We start from the raw sequence: 15,162 nt of genomic DNA on the forward strand, positions 1-15,162 counted from the left end.
CCATGTTAGACACCATGCATCACAGCCATCAGCAAGAAGGTCACAGTCCTGTGTGGGTGTCCATGCTGATGTGTCAAAGAGACCCACAAAGGTGAAAATGATCAGTAGTAAACAAGAAAACATGACTAGTATACTTGTATAGAAGAGAAGGAAGTCAAGAGAGAGAGTTGGTCCATACAAAGGCCATCAGTCTGCTCCATTGGCCAGAACAGCTAGTTTGTGTTAAAGCTGAATGAATGATTGAGGGCCACACAAAGGAGAAAGATTATAGTGTGTAAGTGCAACCTTCCAGGAATGGAGATTTGCAATCCTGTTCAATGTAATTTTGTGTATGTGCTGCTGAAGCGAGCACTTGTTCAATGTAATTTTGGCATGCAGCTCACAATCTAGCTGGTCATGAACAATAGAGGAGATGCCGCATACTCTGTGTGATGAAGTCCTAATGAAGTCGAACTGTGAAAATCCACATGGAAGCCCCAAATGTAATATGCTAATGGGATTGTTTTAGTTGAAGGAGCAGGGTAAATAGGTACTCCCTCTCAATGCCTCCATCCTTCCTTCCCCAGCAACTTTTGAGTTGGAGCCTGAAGTCTGGAGTTCTAGTCTCAGTACAAATACTTAGTAACTCAAAACTCAAACAAGTTAATTAATCACAAAAACCCTTATCTGAAATGTGGGGATAATAATTCCTTTTCTCCTCTCTGGTTTTTGTGAAGATCAAGCAGGATAATGTATTTAAAAGCACCCTGAAAGATAGGAAGGGCTAAAAACCATCCCCAAGATGTTGCTTCTGTTCTTATTTTGACTTTTCATTACAAAACCTGGGTTTTGTGGCAGGAGTTCTGCCTGCATGTTCAAAGAATTTTTAAAAAGTTCGAATCAGCAAGTTTGAAATGTAATATACTTTTTTTTGTTGGTCTTGCATTTTGTTTTTACTTTTTCACATCAGACAATGATTAAATAGCTCTGGTTTTAGATACTATAGATACTCAACTCATCTTCATTAGTGGAGAAGGAGATGTTTGTGAACTGCTATGAAGATGAAAAGTGCTGTAGGAGTGTTATTGGTATTCTAAAGTGGTTAACTTAATGGAACATTTGACCCAAATTTTAGAGGCTCAGCCCCAAAGAAGCAGTAAAGTGGTGTAATAAAGGGAGACTGGGCTAAGGGAGATATAAACCGAATTTATAATCTTATATTGTGGGTATGCTTGCAAAAGCCAAACAATAAAGGTATGGTATGGGAAAGAGTGGAGGGTGTTTTTTTCCCTGAGAAATTGTTCTCAAATTCAATAACTCATTTCCCATTGGAGAAGAAAAAACTATCATCTTATTCCTCGGTGGTGAAGCTCACATTTAAACTGATTCTCCTTACCTGCCTTACCTTCCCTCTGTTCCCCTTCAGTCTCTCCATGAAACATGAATGGGATAACTTTAGGTTGATTAAGACATTCCAATTCACTATTCTAGTCCTTTCCATTTGGCAAAGCTATCTAACCATATAAATTGAACTGAGCTGGGAAAGCCTCCATCCTTTAGCTCTCTGGTCAAATACCGGAAAGTGGAGAAATGAAATCTATTTGTGGCCTCAGGGTAGGAGAGAACTGTAGCTGGGCCTTCAGAGCCTCTGGACAATCATTTTACTTGAGTCTGTCTAGTTATTTTCCCATCCTGCAATAATCCTTTCACATCCTTACTTCTTAAGCTTGTGCCTTACCCACCTTCCTTCTCTGCCCTTTTTTCCTTCTTCATGCAGAAAAGTGATGCTATAAGGGTAGATTCCATGGAATGGTATATATTGATATATACTGTATATGCATTTTATATGGTCTTTCTTTATTCAGCTTCAAAAACTCTGAGATGGATATTAGCATCTACAGTTTGCTAATGAAGAAATTGAGGCACAGACGTTTAGTAACTTGTCTAAGGCCATGTGGGGAGGGTTTGATACAGAACTTGAAAACAGATTTAGCTGAATCTACCATGAGACAATGTCAAGAAACACAGTAGACAGGCATACAATGAATAGTTGTTGAATGATTGAATCTTCCCCTCTAATTATGTTCCTCCTTTTCCAAGGACCTCCCTCTCATTCCCCTGGTCACATTTCTTTTCTGTGTGTGCCCACAGCATTTTCTTAAAGATCTATGATCCCATTTTTACCTTTTCTGACAGTTACTTACATTATAAAAAGATATGGAAATCTCCAAAGAGTGCCCAGAAATGAGAAATGAGAATAAGTTTGTTCCCATTCATGTGGTGGTTCATTTCAGAACTCTGCAAAGCCTTAAACTGGACCCACCTATCTATCTGATGGCTGGAGAGGCTTCTCCTTACTATGTGGAGTCACTTTCAAGAAAAACAGATTTGATTTGCTCTCCCAGGATCCCAATTTCCCTGTCATTGGCAGAAGATTTCTATTGACTTGGGACAATTGGGGTACATGCTCTAGAGTTAACCCATATGAGTGAAACACACCTTTTCTGCAGTAGCATCTAGATCTAGAAACAAAACTTTGGTCACAAAGCCCGAGTAATAGATGCAAAATAGTGATCTCAAAGTGTTTCCCCTTCTTTTTACAGACAACTATGCAACTGTAATATAACTTGGAAAAGATTTTTGAATGTCTTAACAAGAATGGACATACTTTTTTTTCTTCTCCTCTACAGCCTCCATTTATATTGAATCTTTAAGTACAAACTACATCTTAGTTTCTAATGCATTCGCATCCATAAATAAGAAAGACCCCATTTTCCCCCTTCAATTAGTGCTGCTAGTTAGTATAGATAAAAATTCATTTGCCTATTTTATCTGAAGAGTTACTTCTTTTAAAATACCAAGTGCCACAGTCTCTTTGCTATTGCTGTTTTAGTAAAATAGCAGGAAACTATGTCTTCATAAAAATATCCCAGACATGAAGCTATGAAGAACCCCCTAATGAATCAGTGAATCTAGGCATTGATCATTAGTGGCTGCTAACATTGCAAAAAGGGAGAAAAGTGAACATTACATGCCTTCAGATAGAAGACACAGCTACTTATGAAATGGTTTTCTAAAAGAAAAGAAAAGAAAATCTGAATTATATAATGCCTCTGATTCTAACTTTTAAAAAATAAAAATGTCAATTTTATGGAAAATGAAGAAGATATTAAACAACATACAGGGATTAAATAAAAAAGTCCAGACTATAGGGAACTGCAGGACAAATAACCCATTTGCACAGCGAATAAAATTTTTTAAAAATGGCAGGGGATAAGGAAGAAAGAAACATAGAGATTAAAGTAGACTTTAAGAGATCTATCAACCAATTGCAATGTATAAATCTTTTTAGGATCCTGACTCAAACAAACTGTAAAGTCCATTTACAGTTTATATTTATGAATATTTGTGAATAATTTAGAAATTTCAGCATTAACTAAAGATTTATGTTATGAAGGTATAGTTAATTACTATTAGTTGTGATAATTGTCTTGTATTCATGTTTTTAAAAAGAAATCTTTATCTTCTAGGGATAATATTGCAATATGTGTGGATGAAACAATATGATGTCTGGGCTTTGCTGTGACAAAATATGGGAAGTGGGTGAGGGTATACAAGAAACAAGATAGACCATGAGTTCGTAACGGATGACATGGGTAATGGGTATATGGTGGGTCATTACACTATTTGGAGAACATAATACAAAGTCAAAAAAAGTGACAGAACTGCAATTCCACCATAGATGGAATATTCTGATGATATGACATAAGGACAGAGTCTTGACTAAGTTTATAAAAAAGAGCAGGCTTCCTGTTCAGTGGTCAATTTATATAGTCAGTTTAGGCTGGATTAGGATTCTGACATGGGGACCAAGTTAATGGATACTTTCATGACAGGCAGGAGAAAAAATGTGAGTTAGGATGGTGTTTCTGCAAACTGCAATTTAAAAGAAAAAAGAAAACACAGAGGCTTTTATATTGCTATTTTCTTCAAAAAAAGATTTACATTTTCATCTTATTCAGAGACAATTTACTCAATGTCAGTCAGCATGAGCAGCCAAACTGAGCATCATGATATTATTTTTGCTTCAGGGAGAACAGGAAAAGAGTAGTAGTGCCACTCAAATAAATTATAGCAGAAACTTATGAATGACAAGGAGCTCTGCTTCAGTTCCAGATTTTAGACATCCAAATATGCCCCAAGGAAGGTAACATTAAAAACCAAGATTTTGTCTACTCAAAATGTATTAATTTATTTTGACAGGTATAGACATTACTAACAAAATTCCAAAGTATATTAGAAATGAAAACTGAGCTTTTTTTTCTCCAGTAATAGTGTGACATGGAACTTTACTAGTCTCTGCATTTTAATAATATTCATAGATTTGTGGAATTTGAGAAGGTTGTTTACTGACTGAATTATAATGTTTCTTGTTTAGAGCCATGCAAAGTCACCAGTTTCTATACACATTTCCTAAACCAATGCTTATACGCAAAAATATGTATTTTGTCTTAATTTCATCTTATAGGCATCTTTAAAAAGTATGGTTTTTGAAAAAATAATACACTGTATATTTTGGAGCATTTCGGATTCATAGCAAAATTTGAGTGGAAAGTACAGACTTGCCTTATACTTCCTGTCCCAAATACATAAAACCTTTCTCACTATTGACATCCCATACCACAATGGTACATTTGTTAAAACTTACAGTGACACATCATTACCACCCAAAATCCATGATTTATATTAAGTTTCATTCTTGGTGTTGTACATTCTGTGGTTTGGACAAATGTATAATCATATATATCCACCACTGTAGTACCATATAGAATAGTTTCATTGCCTCCCAAATCCTCTGTGCTTCACCTATTTATCTCTACTTCCCCCTAACCCCTGAAAACCACTTTTTATTAGTAATTTTTTCACTGTCCCATAGTTTTGCCTTTTCCAGAATGTCATATGGTTGGAATCATGTAGTATACAGACTTTTCAATGGGCCCTTTTCCCTTAGTAATGTGCATTTAAGTTTCATTAAATGTCTTTCAGTGGTTTGGTATCTCATTTCATCTTTTTTTTTTTTTTAAAAGTATTTATTTATTTATTTCAGAGAGAGAGAGAGAGAGAGCGTAAACATGAGTCCGGGAAGGGGGAGCAGGAAAAGCAGACTTGCTACTAAACAGAGAGCTTGATGCTGGGCTCCATCCAGGGACACTGGTGATCATGACCTGAGCAGAAGGCAGACATTTAACCGACTGAACCACCCAGCTGCCCCAGGCCTTTTGTCCATTTTTAAATCTTGTCTTTCATTTTCTTATTGTTGAGTTTTAAGAATTCTTTGTACATTTTGGATAGCAGTCCTTTATGAGTGTGGTTTTTCCAAATATTTTCTCTTAGTCTGTGTCTTATTTTCTCATTCTCTTGGCATTGTCTTTCTCATAGCAGAAGTTTTTAGTTTTAGTGAAAATTGTTTCCTTCATGGATTGTGCCTTTGGTATCTAAAAAGTCATTGCCTTACTCAAGGTCATCTAGGTTTTCTATTATGTTATCCTCTAGGAGTGTTATACATTTGTGATTTACATTTAGGTGTTTGGTTCCTATCAGTCAGTTTCTGGGCTCTCTATTCTGTTCTATTGATGTGTCTTATTTATTTATTTTTTTTCCAATACCACCCTGCCTTGATTACTCTAGCTTTATAGTAAGTCTTGAAGTCAGGTAGTGTCAGTTTTCTGACTATGTTCTTCTACATCAATAAGGAGTTTGCTATTCTGGGTCTTTTGCCTTTCGATATAAACTTTAGAATCCATTTGTTGATATCCACAAAATAAGTTGTTGGGATTTTTATTGGAATAATACTGAACCTATAGGTCAGTTTGTGAAAAACTGATGTCTTGACAATATTAAGTTTTTCTATCCATGAACATGGAATATCTCTCCTTTTATTTAGTTCTTCTTTAACTTATTTCATTAAAGTTTATATTTGTCCTCATATAGATTTTGTACCTATTCTGTTAGGTTTTATATATAAATATTTCAATTTGGGGTGGTGCTAATGTAAATGATACTATGTTTTTAATGTTAAACTCCACTTGCTCATTGCTGTTATATAAGAAAGTAATTGACTTCTATTCATTAATCTTTTCTATTGCAATCTTGCTATAATCACTTATTAGTTCAAGGGATCTTTCATAGATTCATTCTGATTTTTTTTAAAAGATTTTATTTATTTATTTGACAGAAAGAGATCGTAAGTAGGCAGAGAGGCAGGCGGGGGGGGGGGGAAGCAGGGTCCCCGCTGAGCAGAGAGCCCGATGTGGGGCTCGATTCCAGGACCCTGGGATCATGACCTGAGCTAAAGGCAGAGGCCTTAACCCCTAGAGCCACCCAGGTGCCCCTCATTCTGATTTTTTATGTAGGCAATCTTGTCATCCGTGAATGAAGCTTTATTTCTTTCTAATCTGTATGCCTTTTACTTGCCTTTTTTTTTTTTTTTTTTTTTTGTCATATTGCATTAGCTAAGACTGCTACTACACTGTTTAAAAGAAGTGCTGGGGGTGCCTGGGTGGTTCAGTTGGTTAAGGGATTGCCTTTGGTTCAGGTCATGATCCTGGAGTCCCAGGATCAAGTCCAGCATTGGGCTCCTTGGTTAGCAGGTAGTCTGCTTCTCTCTCTGACCTCTTGTGTTCCCCTCTTGTGTTCCCTCTCTCTCTCTCGAATTCTCTCTCTCTCTCTCTCAAATAAATAAATAAATAAATATCTTTTTAAAAAATAAAAGAAGTGTTGACAAGGAACATTCTTGCCTTGTTCCTGATGTTAGTGGGAAAGCTTTTATTTTTCACCATTAAGTATGGTATATGTGGGTTTTGTAGATGTTCTTTATAAAGTTGAATAAGTTCCCCTTTATTCCTAGTTTGCTAACAGTTATTAAAACAAACAGACATTGGATTTTGTCATATGTTTTTCTGCATCTATTGATATGATCATGTGACTTTTTAAAAATAGCCTGTTGATGTGATGGATTATACTAATTGATTTTTGGAAGTTAAACCCTGTAACCAGACTAAGAAAAGAGAACAGACACAATTACTAATATCACAAATAAAAGAGGGAGCAGCAATTCCTGCTCTAATTTTTATTATTTATTTTCTTTGACTTACTGTGGATTTAATTTTCTCTTCTTTTTCTAATTTCCTAAGGTAGGAGCTTAGATTATTGATTTTAGATATTTTTTTTCCTAACATATGTGTTCAGTGCTTTAAATTTCCCCTTAAACATTGCTTTCTCTGCATCTTACAAATTCTGATAAGTTGTATTTTTATTTAGTTTAAAATGTTTTAAAATTCCTCTTGAGATTTCTTCTTTGACCCATGTGTTATGTAAAAATGTATTATTTAATCTCTAAGTATTTTGGAATTTTCCAACTATCTTTCTGATATTGGTTTCTAGTTTAACCTCACTGTGGCCTGAGAGAAGACATTGTATAATTTCCATTCTTTTAAATTTGTTGAGATATGTTTTATGACCAGAATATGGTCTACCTTAGTGAACATTTCATGTGATCTTGAGAAAAATGTATAATTTGCTGTTGATGGATAAGTAGTCTATAGATATCTGATACAGAGGTATTGAAATTTCTGACTGTCATAGTAGATTTATCTATTAGAAGATAGTAGCTTCATCTATTTTTTCCTTGCAGTTCTATCAATTTTTTTTCTCATGTATTTTGACACTCTGTTGTTAAGTATATACACATAACGGACTGTTATGTCTTTTTAGAGTAGTGACTCCTTTACCATTATATAATATCCCTTTGTTTAATCCCTGAAAACTTTCCTTATTCTGCAGTCTGCTCTGTGAAATAAATGTAGCTATTCCTGCTTTCTTTTGATTAGCATTTGCAAAGTATATCTTTGTCCATCCTTTTATCTTTTAATCCACATGTATTTTTATATGTAAAGTTGGTTTCTTGTAGTCAACATAGAGTTGTGTCTTGTGTTATGATCTGCTCTGACAATCTCTGTCTTTTAATTGGTATATTTTGTCCTTTGGCAAATTACTATTACATATTTGATAAATGAAAACTATTTTGATAGTATTATAATATCCATCTTTCCTCAGGGAAGAGCCTGAGGCTCCCTGACCTTTCCTCCAGAAGCAAATTTAGAGGTAACTTATTGTCTATTATTTCTTGGGGTAGCCCTGATTGAGACCCACAAGGAAAAGGGAGCAAGGTATCCAAATCAGAACTCATGCTGAAGTAAAGGGGTGTCAAGTCTAGGTTGGTGACCTAAAGACCTAAATCTGGTTCTACAGGGAGTAGGTCTAGTGTACTTGTGGCTGAAGACATTAGTTTCTCTGGAACTAACTAACCTGGCACAGTTTCATGTTTTGGGATCTAGAGCTGAGCTTTTGAGAGTGAACTACTAGAGGTCTAACTCTGAAATCCTGGCTAAGTTACCACCAAAGTCCATGGATGAGATGGATTACTAAGAATGTTACCTAAGTAATGGGTCAGAATTCCACAGCAAAGTGGCAGTGACTGGACTGATAGAGTTGCCTATATGTGCCCATTCACCGTGCTTTGAAGTATAACAGACTGTTCTGGACTGAGTAAGCCCCTGAGATTCTTGGACGATGAGGGGGCAGGATGGGGAAAAGACTTTATGAGGAAGAATCTGGACTTCTTGCTAATAAAGGCATATGTGGTATTGAGCAATAAATTTCTACCTTGAGGGTGCCTGTGTGGCTCAGTTGGTTAAGCAACTGCCTTTGACTCAGGTCATGATCCCAGAGTCCCAGGATTGAGTCCCACATTGGGCTCCCAGCTCCATGGGGAGTCTGCTTCTCCCTCTGACATCCCCTCTCATGCTCTCTCTCTCTTAAATAAATAAATAAATAAATAAATATCTTTGAAAAAAATTATACCTTGAACCTGTCAAATGTCACACACATTATACTTTTAAAAATGACCAGTTACATGTCACCTCCTGGGAACCTGTGGTAATTGTTTTAGTTGATTTAGGCATAAAGAAAACATCAAGAAAGCACCAAAGGAGGTGGACCATCGATGGAAGGAATTTTAGTCAAAGAAAACAGGAGAGAGGAGTGATATTACAATCCCTTCCACTCACGAGGCTGATGTGCATTCCAGTGTGTGTACTGCACGGGCTCAGACTTCTGTCCTGCTGCTGTTCTCCAAGTGTATTCTCCTGTATCATTTTGATCTTGAAGAGCGATCCAAAAATAACTCTCCTTCGTTTTTACCACACTACTGATCAAACTGGTAATAAAAGCCTGTTCAAACCTTAAAAACGGAAAAAGGAAATGGTTATAGTAAGTTTCTGGGCAATAAAAAAATGTCATTAAAGCGTAATGAGGTACACAGAATGGCACCAGAGTAATTCTTTCTGATGAATTCTTCAGAACATGGAGCAGAAAAACACTCAAAGACCCCAGACATTATTAATACATGCCAAATGTCTGTGCAATTCCCAGAAATAGATGAGTGAGGAGAATTTGAGTCTCAAAGACAAGGCTTAATTCTTCAAGGAATAGAGTCCAGCTCTACTTTCAGAGTATAGGTGGTAAAGCCCATCAAGCTAGCAATACATTTCTTGGCACAGCATGTGCTCTATTTTGTAATTAGGTCACATATCACATACCTTGCCATAATGTGTGTGCAATGGGGGAAATGGCAGTGGGGAGGAGGAATGAACATTGCCAACATGGAGTTCACATGCACCCACCCACCACACTTGCCTGGTGAGAATGGAACAGAGATTGGAGTCGCTATTTTATGTCTCCCAAATCGGTTTATTCACAAGCACATGGAGTCCTTGGCTTATTCAAATGTGTTCAGATGTACACATTCACTGAAGATAAATTTAAAACCCTAGGAACTAATCCAAGGATGTGCACCCACTAATATTTTCCCCACACAACTGAAAGAATTAGTATTCATTGATTGGTGGCAGTCGTCCTTTCCCAACATGAATGCATCAAAAGTAGAATCTGGAAAATTTGTATATATGCTTCCACATGAATATTTAATAGAAAAATATGAGTATTAAAACTTAAGTAGCATTGAAATTTTAAGCTAAGTTGTAATCTATCTTGAAAAATTTATTTCCAATGCATCTGAAGTTTTGAAGAAACACATTTCAAACAGTGGTAAGTTGTGGCCAGAAGTGCTGAGTCATTGAGAAAGGGTAGGCTTGATGAAATTACCCAGGAAACCTAAGAAAGCAAATTAGACTTTTTCATCAAATTCTGGAATTGTTTAGTTACCATGCATCCTTACGTTGCTAAGGGAAACGAAATCAATGGGGTCATTCAAGAATAGAAGAGCCTCAAAGGAAATGTGGGGGAGGGGAGAAATGAGCACAGAAGAAGTAAAAATTTTAATCATTATGAACATCACTACCAACATTTAATGATCTTAGGCATCCATGACACTCATCTTTGCAGAGCATATGGATTTTTATTATGGTCTAGTAAATATTTTCTGTACTCTATTAATAATCCAAATAGCATACATGTGAAATTAGAAAAGTTCTTTTTAACCAGATTGCACTGGCAGAATTTTATGTAAATGTGTTTTAAAGGAAAGTACATAAAACTAAACATTGTCTAGATGCTATCGCAATTTTCCTTATGCTTCCAGTGGTTCACGCTCTCACAATTTAGGATCTGCTTTGCCTTCTCCTCTCTGAGACAGAGTAACATTTTTATCGTGCCCAGCCAATGCTTTAACTGCTGTCTTAGGTGGCCAGTGAGGCACTATATCATGGAGGCTATGGCCAGACCACCATTACTGTGCTGGTTCTAAACCCAGGGGACAATGCTCGTTCTTCCATTACCTTGTACTACAGCATTTATTGGATAATAGAGAGGAAACTACAGCATTTATTGGATAATAGAGAGGAACGTGGCCACTGATACCATTATTCACGGCAACATTTTGCTTTTGTTCCCTGTTGATTTTATTTAGTCCACTCTGATTCATTATTTTATCACTAATAATGATTGCTTAAAACAATAGACACCTTGTGCTTCTTAAATTGGCAAGTATTTTTTAAGTAGTTGCTTATAATACTCATACAGTATATCCTAAAACCTTAAAATCAGGACCCTAGTTTTCTTGGTATGGTTTAGAAGATATCATTGCTAATAAAGAAATTCAGCAAATATATCTTTCTTTTAAATCATATATTCTAAGAACTTAACTCTAGATCACAGCATGCAGCCTTTTGAGTGTCTATTTCCAACAGATAAAGAAACAAGAGGACATTTTATATTCGTTACCACTCACTATTTCATTCCAAACACTTAAAAGGGTTGTGAAAACTCTGGTTTACAGTAATAGAACAGATGATCTTTTAAAGTCTATTTTGGCCTTGTGTTCAGAATTCTTCATTTGAGAATATTCCAGAGTTTTTTTATGTTTGGACTTTTTGCCTGGTTTCACTGGATTATATAATTCAAACGTTATTGTGATTTAAGGAACAAAAAGTAACCATAAATACATGTTTTTATATTTTTTATTTGAATCAGAATAACATATCCAAGGAATTCAATAAAGTAAACATTTTTATTTTTTAGAAAAACAAATGATAAAATACTTTCCATATGTGTAACTACTTATAACATCAAATTTTTAGGGAAATAATTCTTTTTTTTTTTTAAAGATTTTATCTATTTATTTGACAGAGATCACAAGTAGGCAGAAAGGCAGGCAGAGAGAGAGGAGGAAACAGGCTCCCCACCTAGCAGAGAGCGCATGCGGGGCTCGATCCCAGGACCCTGGGACCATGACCCGAGTCGAAGGCAGAGGCTTTAACCCACTGAGCCACCCAGGTGCCCCTAGGGAAATAATTCTTAAGCTTAGAAAATTTTTTTTTCCAATGAACTCCTTAAAGAAGTTAAGAAATCAAATGTGCATTTTCAATGTAAATAACAAAAATATATCTTGAATTTCCATCAGTTTGATGAGAAATTGTTACTCATGGTGCTAAACATTACATTTTAATTTTAAAGTGCAATTTGAAGGCAGCAATACTTATTTTTTGGATACACTGAAATTTTTTTCATTTCAAAATAAAATTTACATTTCAAAATGCACACCTTAAAAGGAGATATTGTATATTTGAATCTCTAACTGAACATATTTCTTCATCCATTTAGCCAGTGACCAATGTAGCTGAAAACAAAAAAGATGTTTCTTGTCTGTGAATAACACAACACTTAGCAGACAACAGTACTTGATGATTATGTTGTATTACCTAAAACAAGCGACTGAAAAAATAATGAACTGGATGTAGCTTCACTAGAGAGCTTATTTCAATTAAAAATAATAGCAGTAGTTTTACACTATAGTGATCCAGTTAGGAAGTTTTCAACTTTGAGCTGAATAATTATAATAGGATTTCTTTTAATAACATAGGTGATAACATTTTTAATACTATATTCGAATAACTTACTCTATTGTGGAATGAATACAAAAATGAGTAATTTCTTTTTCTTTCTTTTAAATAAAGAATAGAAATAAAATATTAGTAGTTTCAAAATGGGAGACATGCAGCATGATTATTGCCACAAAAAGGTTTTGGTGGCATTCCTCACGAACTAGAAATATTCGGTGTTTGGCTGTTGTTTATCGCAAAAGACTAGAAGAGAAATATAGACTTAGAAAAGATACTTAACATACACACAAAAAATATACCTAGAATAAAAAATTCCAAGCTGTTAATGACAGTTACTTTTGTTAACTGTGAATGGGAGAGAAGTGGGATTGTTTGGAAGGGAGGAGGAATGCAGGTGAGAGGGCACGTTCACTTTTAGTTTATATTCTTCTGGCTTGCTTGAATTTATACCAATAAGAATGTTTTTATTGCATAATTTTAAAGAGGACAACTAAAATACGTTTTTATTTATTTATTTATTTATTTTTTTTTTTTTCATAGATAAAACTTTTATTTTTAATTCATTCCCACTATTCTGGTTCTTTTCATTTTTTTAATATAACTTTTGAACCTATTTACCATCACAATGAGATGTTCAGTACATCAAATTCCATAATAACCTTTTAACCTGAACTTTTTTGATACATATACCTGTGTTTTTCTTTTGTTTTTCTATTTTTTAATTTTTAATTTAATTTAATTTTTTATTTTTTTTAATATTCATATAGAGATAAGTATCAAGGTAATCCCCTTTCCCCAATCAATGCTACCCCTATAGGTAGATCAGTTGTTTTTTGTTTTTTTTTTTTTTTCCCAATTTATTTATTTTCAGAAAAACAGTATTCATTATTTTTTCACCACACCCAGTGCTCCATGCAAGCTGTGCCCTCTATAATACCCACCACCTGGTACCCCAACCTCCCACCCCCCCGCCACTTCAAACCCCTCAGACTGTTTTTCAGAGTCCATAGTCTCTCATGGTTCACCTCCCCTTCCAATTTACCCAAATTCCCTACTACTCTCTAACGCCCCTTGTCCTCCATGCTATTGGTTATGCTCCACAAATGAGTGAAACCATATGATAATTGACTCTCTCTGCTTGACTTATTTCACTCAGCATAATCTCTTCCAGTCCCGTCCATGTTGCTACAAAAGTTGGATATTCGTCCTTTCTGATGGAGGCATAATACTCCATAGTGTATATGGACCACATCTTCCTTATCCATTCATCCGTTGAAGGGCATCTTGGTTCTTAAAAAGAAAGTTAGGGGTGCTTAGGTGGCTCATTTGGTTGAGTGTCTGGCTCTTGGTTTCCACTCACGTCATGATCTCATGGGTTGTGAGATTGAGCCTCAGGTCATCAGACTCCACACTCAGTGAAGAGTCTGCTCGAAGATGCTCTCCCTTTGCTCCTCCCCACATCCATGCATGCACACATGCGTGTGGGTGTGTGAAGGTGCTCTGTCTCCCGCAAATAAATAAATAAATCTTTAAAAATATATAAAATACATGAAAAAGAAAGGTAATTGGATTCTATTAAAAAAGTGTTAGAACTAATAAATTCAGTCAAGTTCGGGATGCAGTCAACACACAAAAATCAGTTGCATTTCTGTACACTAACAATTAAGAATCTGAATCAATTCAATATATAATAGCATCAAAAATAAAATAAATACTTGGGAATAAACTTAGCTGAGGAGGCAAAAACTTGTACACCGAAAACTACTACACACTGTTGAAAGAAATTAAAGATCCAAAAAATGGAAGTAGAAAAATCCATTTAAAATTCATATGGAATTTCAAGGGATTTCAAGCCAAATATCAAAGACAAATATGAAAAAGAACAAAGTTGGTCTCACACTTCTTGATTTCAAAACTTACTGAAAGTACCACAATCAAAAACCGTGTGGTACAGCATAAAGACAGTCACAGATTAACAGAATATATAGAGAACCCAGAAATAAACACTTGTATATATGTTCAAATAATTTTCCGCAAGGGTGCCAAGACTGTTCAACGGGAAAAGCACAGTCTTTTCAACAATGATTTTGGGAAAACTGGATATTCACCTGCGGAAAAAAAACACTGGGACTCTTCTTACATCATACGATTTATAAAAATGAACTGGAAGTTGATCAAAGGCCTAAACACAAGAGCTAAACTTACAAATCTCTTAGAAAAAAATAGGGAAAACTTTTCATGACATTGAATGTGGCAATGATTTCTTAGATATGACACCAAAAGCACAGGCAACAAAATAAGAATGGATAAGGTGGACTTAATCAAAATTTAAAACTTTGTGCATTGAAGGGCATCAACAGAGTGAAAAAGCAACCCACAGAATAAGAGACTGTATTTGCAAATTATGTATCTGATATGGGATTAATAACTAGACTATATAAAGAACTACTACAACTCAACAACTCAATTCATTCAAAGAATAAATTCCCCAATTAAAAAATAGGTAAAGGACTTGGAAAAAACATTTCTCCAAAGAAGATATACAGATGCCAAAAAGACATTCAGTATCACTAATCATTAGGGGAGTGTGGGTTGAAACCACAATCAGATACCATTTCATACCCATTAGGATGGCTATTATATAAAAACAACATAACAAGTGTTATGTAGCCAACAAGTGTTGGCTAGCTTGTGAAGGAATTGGAACTCCTGAGCACTGCTGGTGGGACTGTAAAATGATGCTGCCAATATGGAAAACAGTACA

The 15,162-nt window shown here is 35.3% G+C and overlaps 1 protein-coding gene across 1 annotated transcript in view; it reads right to left on the bottom strand.

Moving 5' to 3' along the window:
• PLA2R1 (phospholipase A2 receptor 1) overlaps positions 1–15,162 on the bottom strand; it is a 108,042-nt gene that overhangs the window by 41,496 nt on the left and 51,384 nt on the right. The window contains exon 11 of the mRNA XM_044242175.1: positions 9,108–9,280. Within this exon, the coding sequence (XP_044098110.1) occupies positions 9,108–9,280 (173 nt within the window). The remainder of the gene's footprint in view (positions 1–9,107; positions 9,281–15,162) is intronic.

Source organism: Neovison vison, chromosome 3, assembly GCF_020171115.1.
Source record: "Neovison vison isolate M4711 chromosome 3, ASM_NN_V1, whole genome shotgun sequence".
Lineage (NCBI taxonomy): Eukaryota > Metazoa > Chordata > Mammalia > Carnivora > Mustelidae > Neogale > Neogale vison.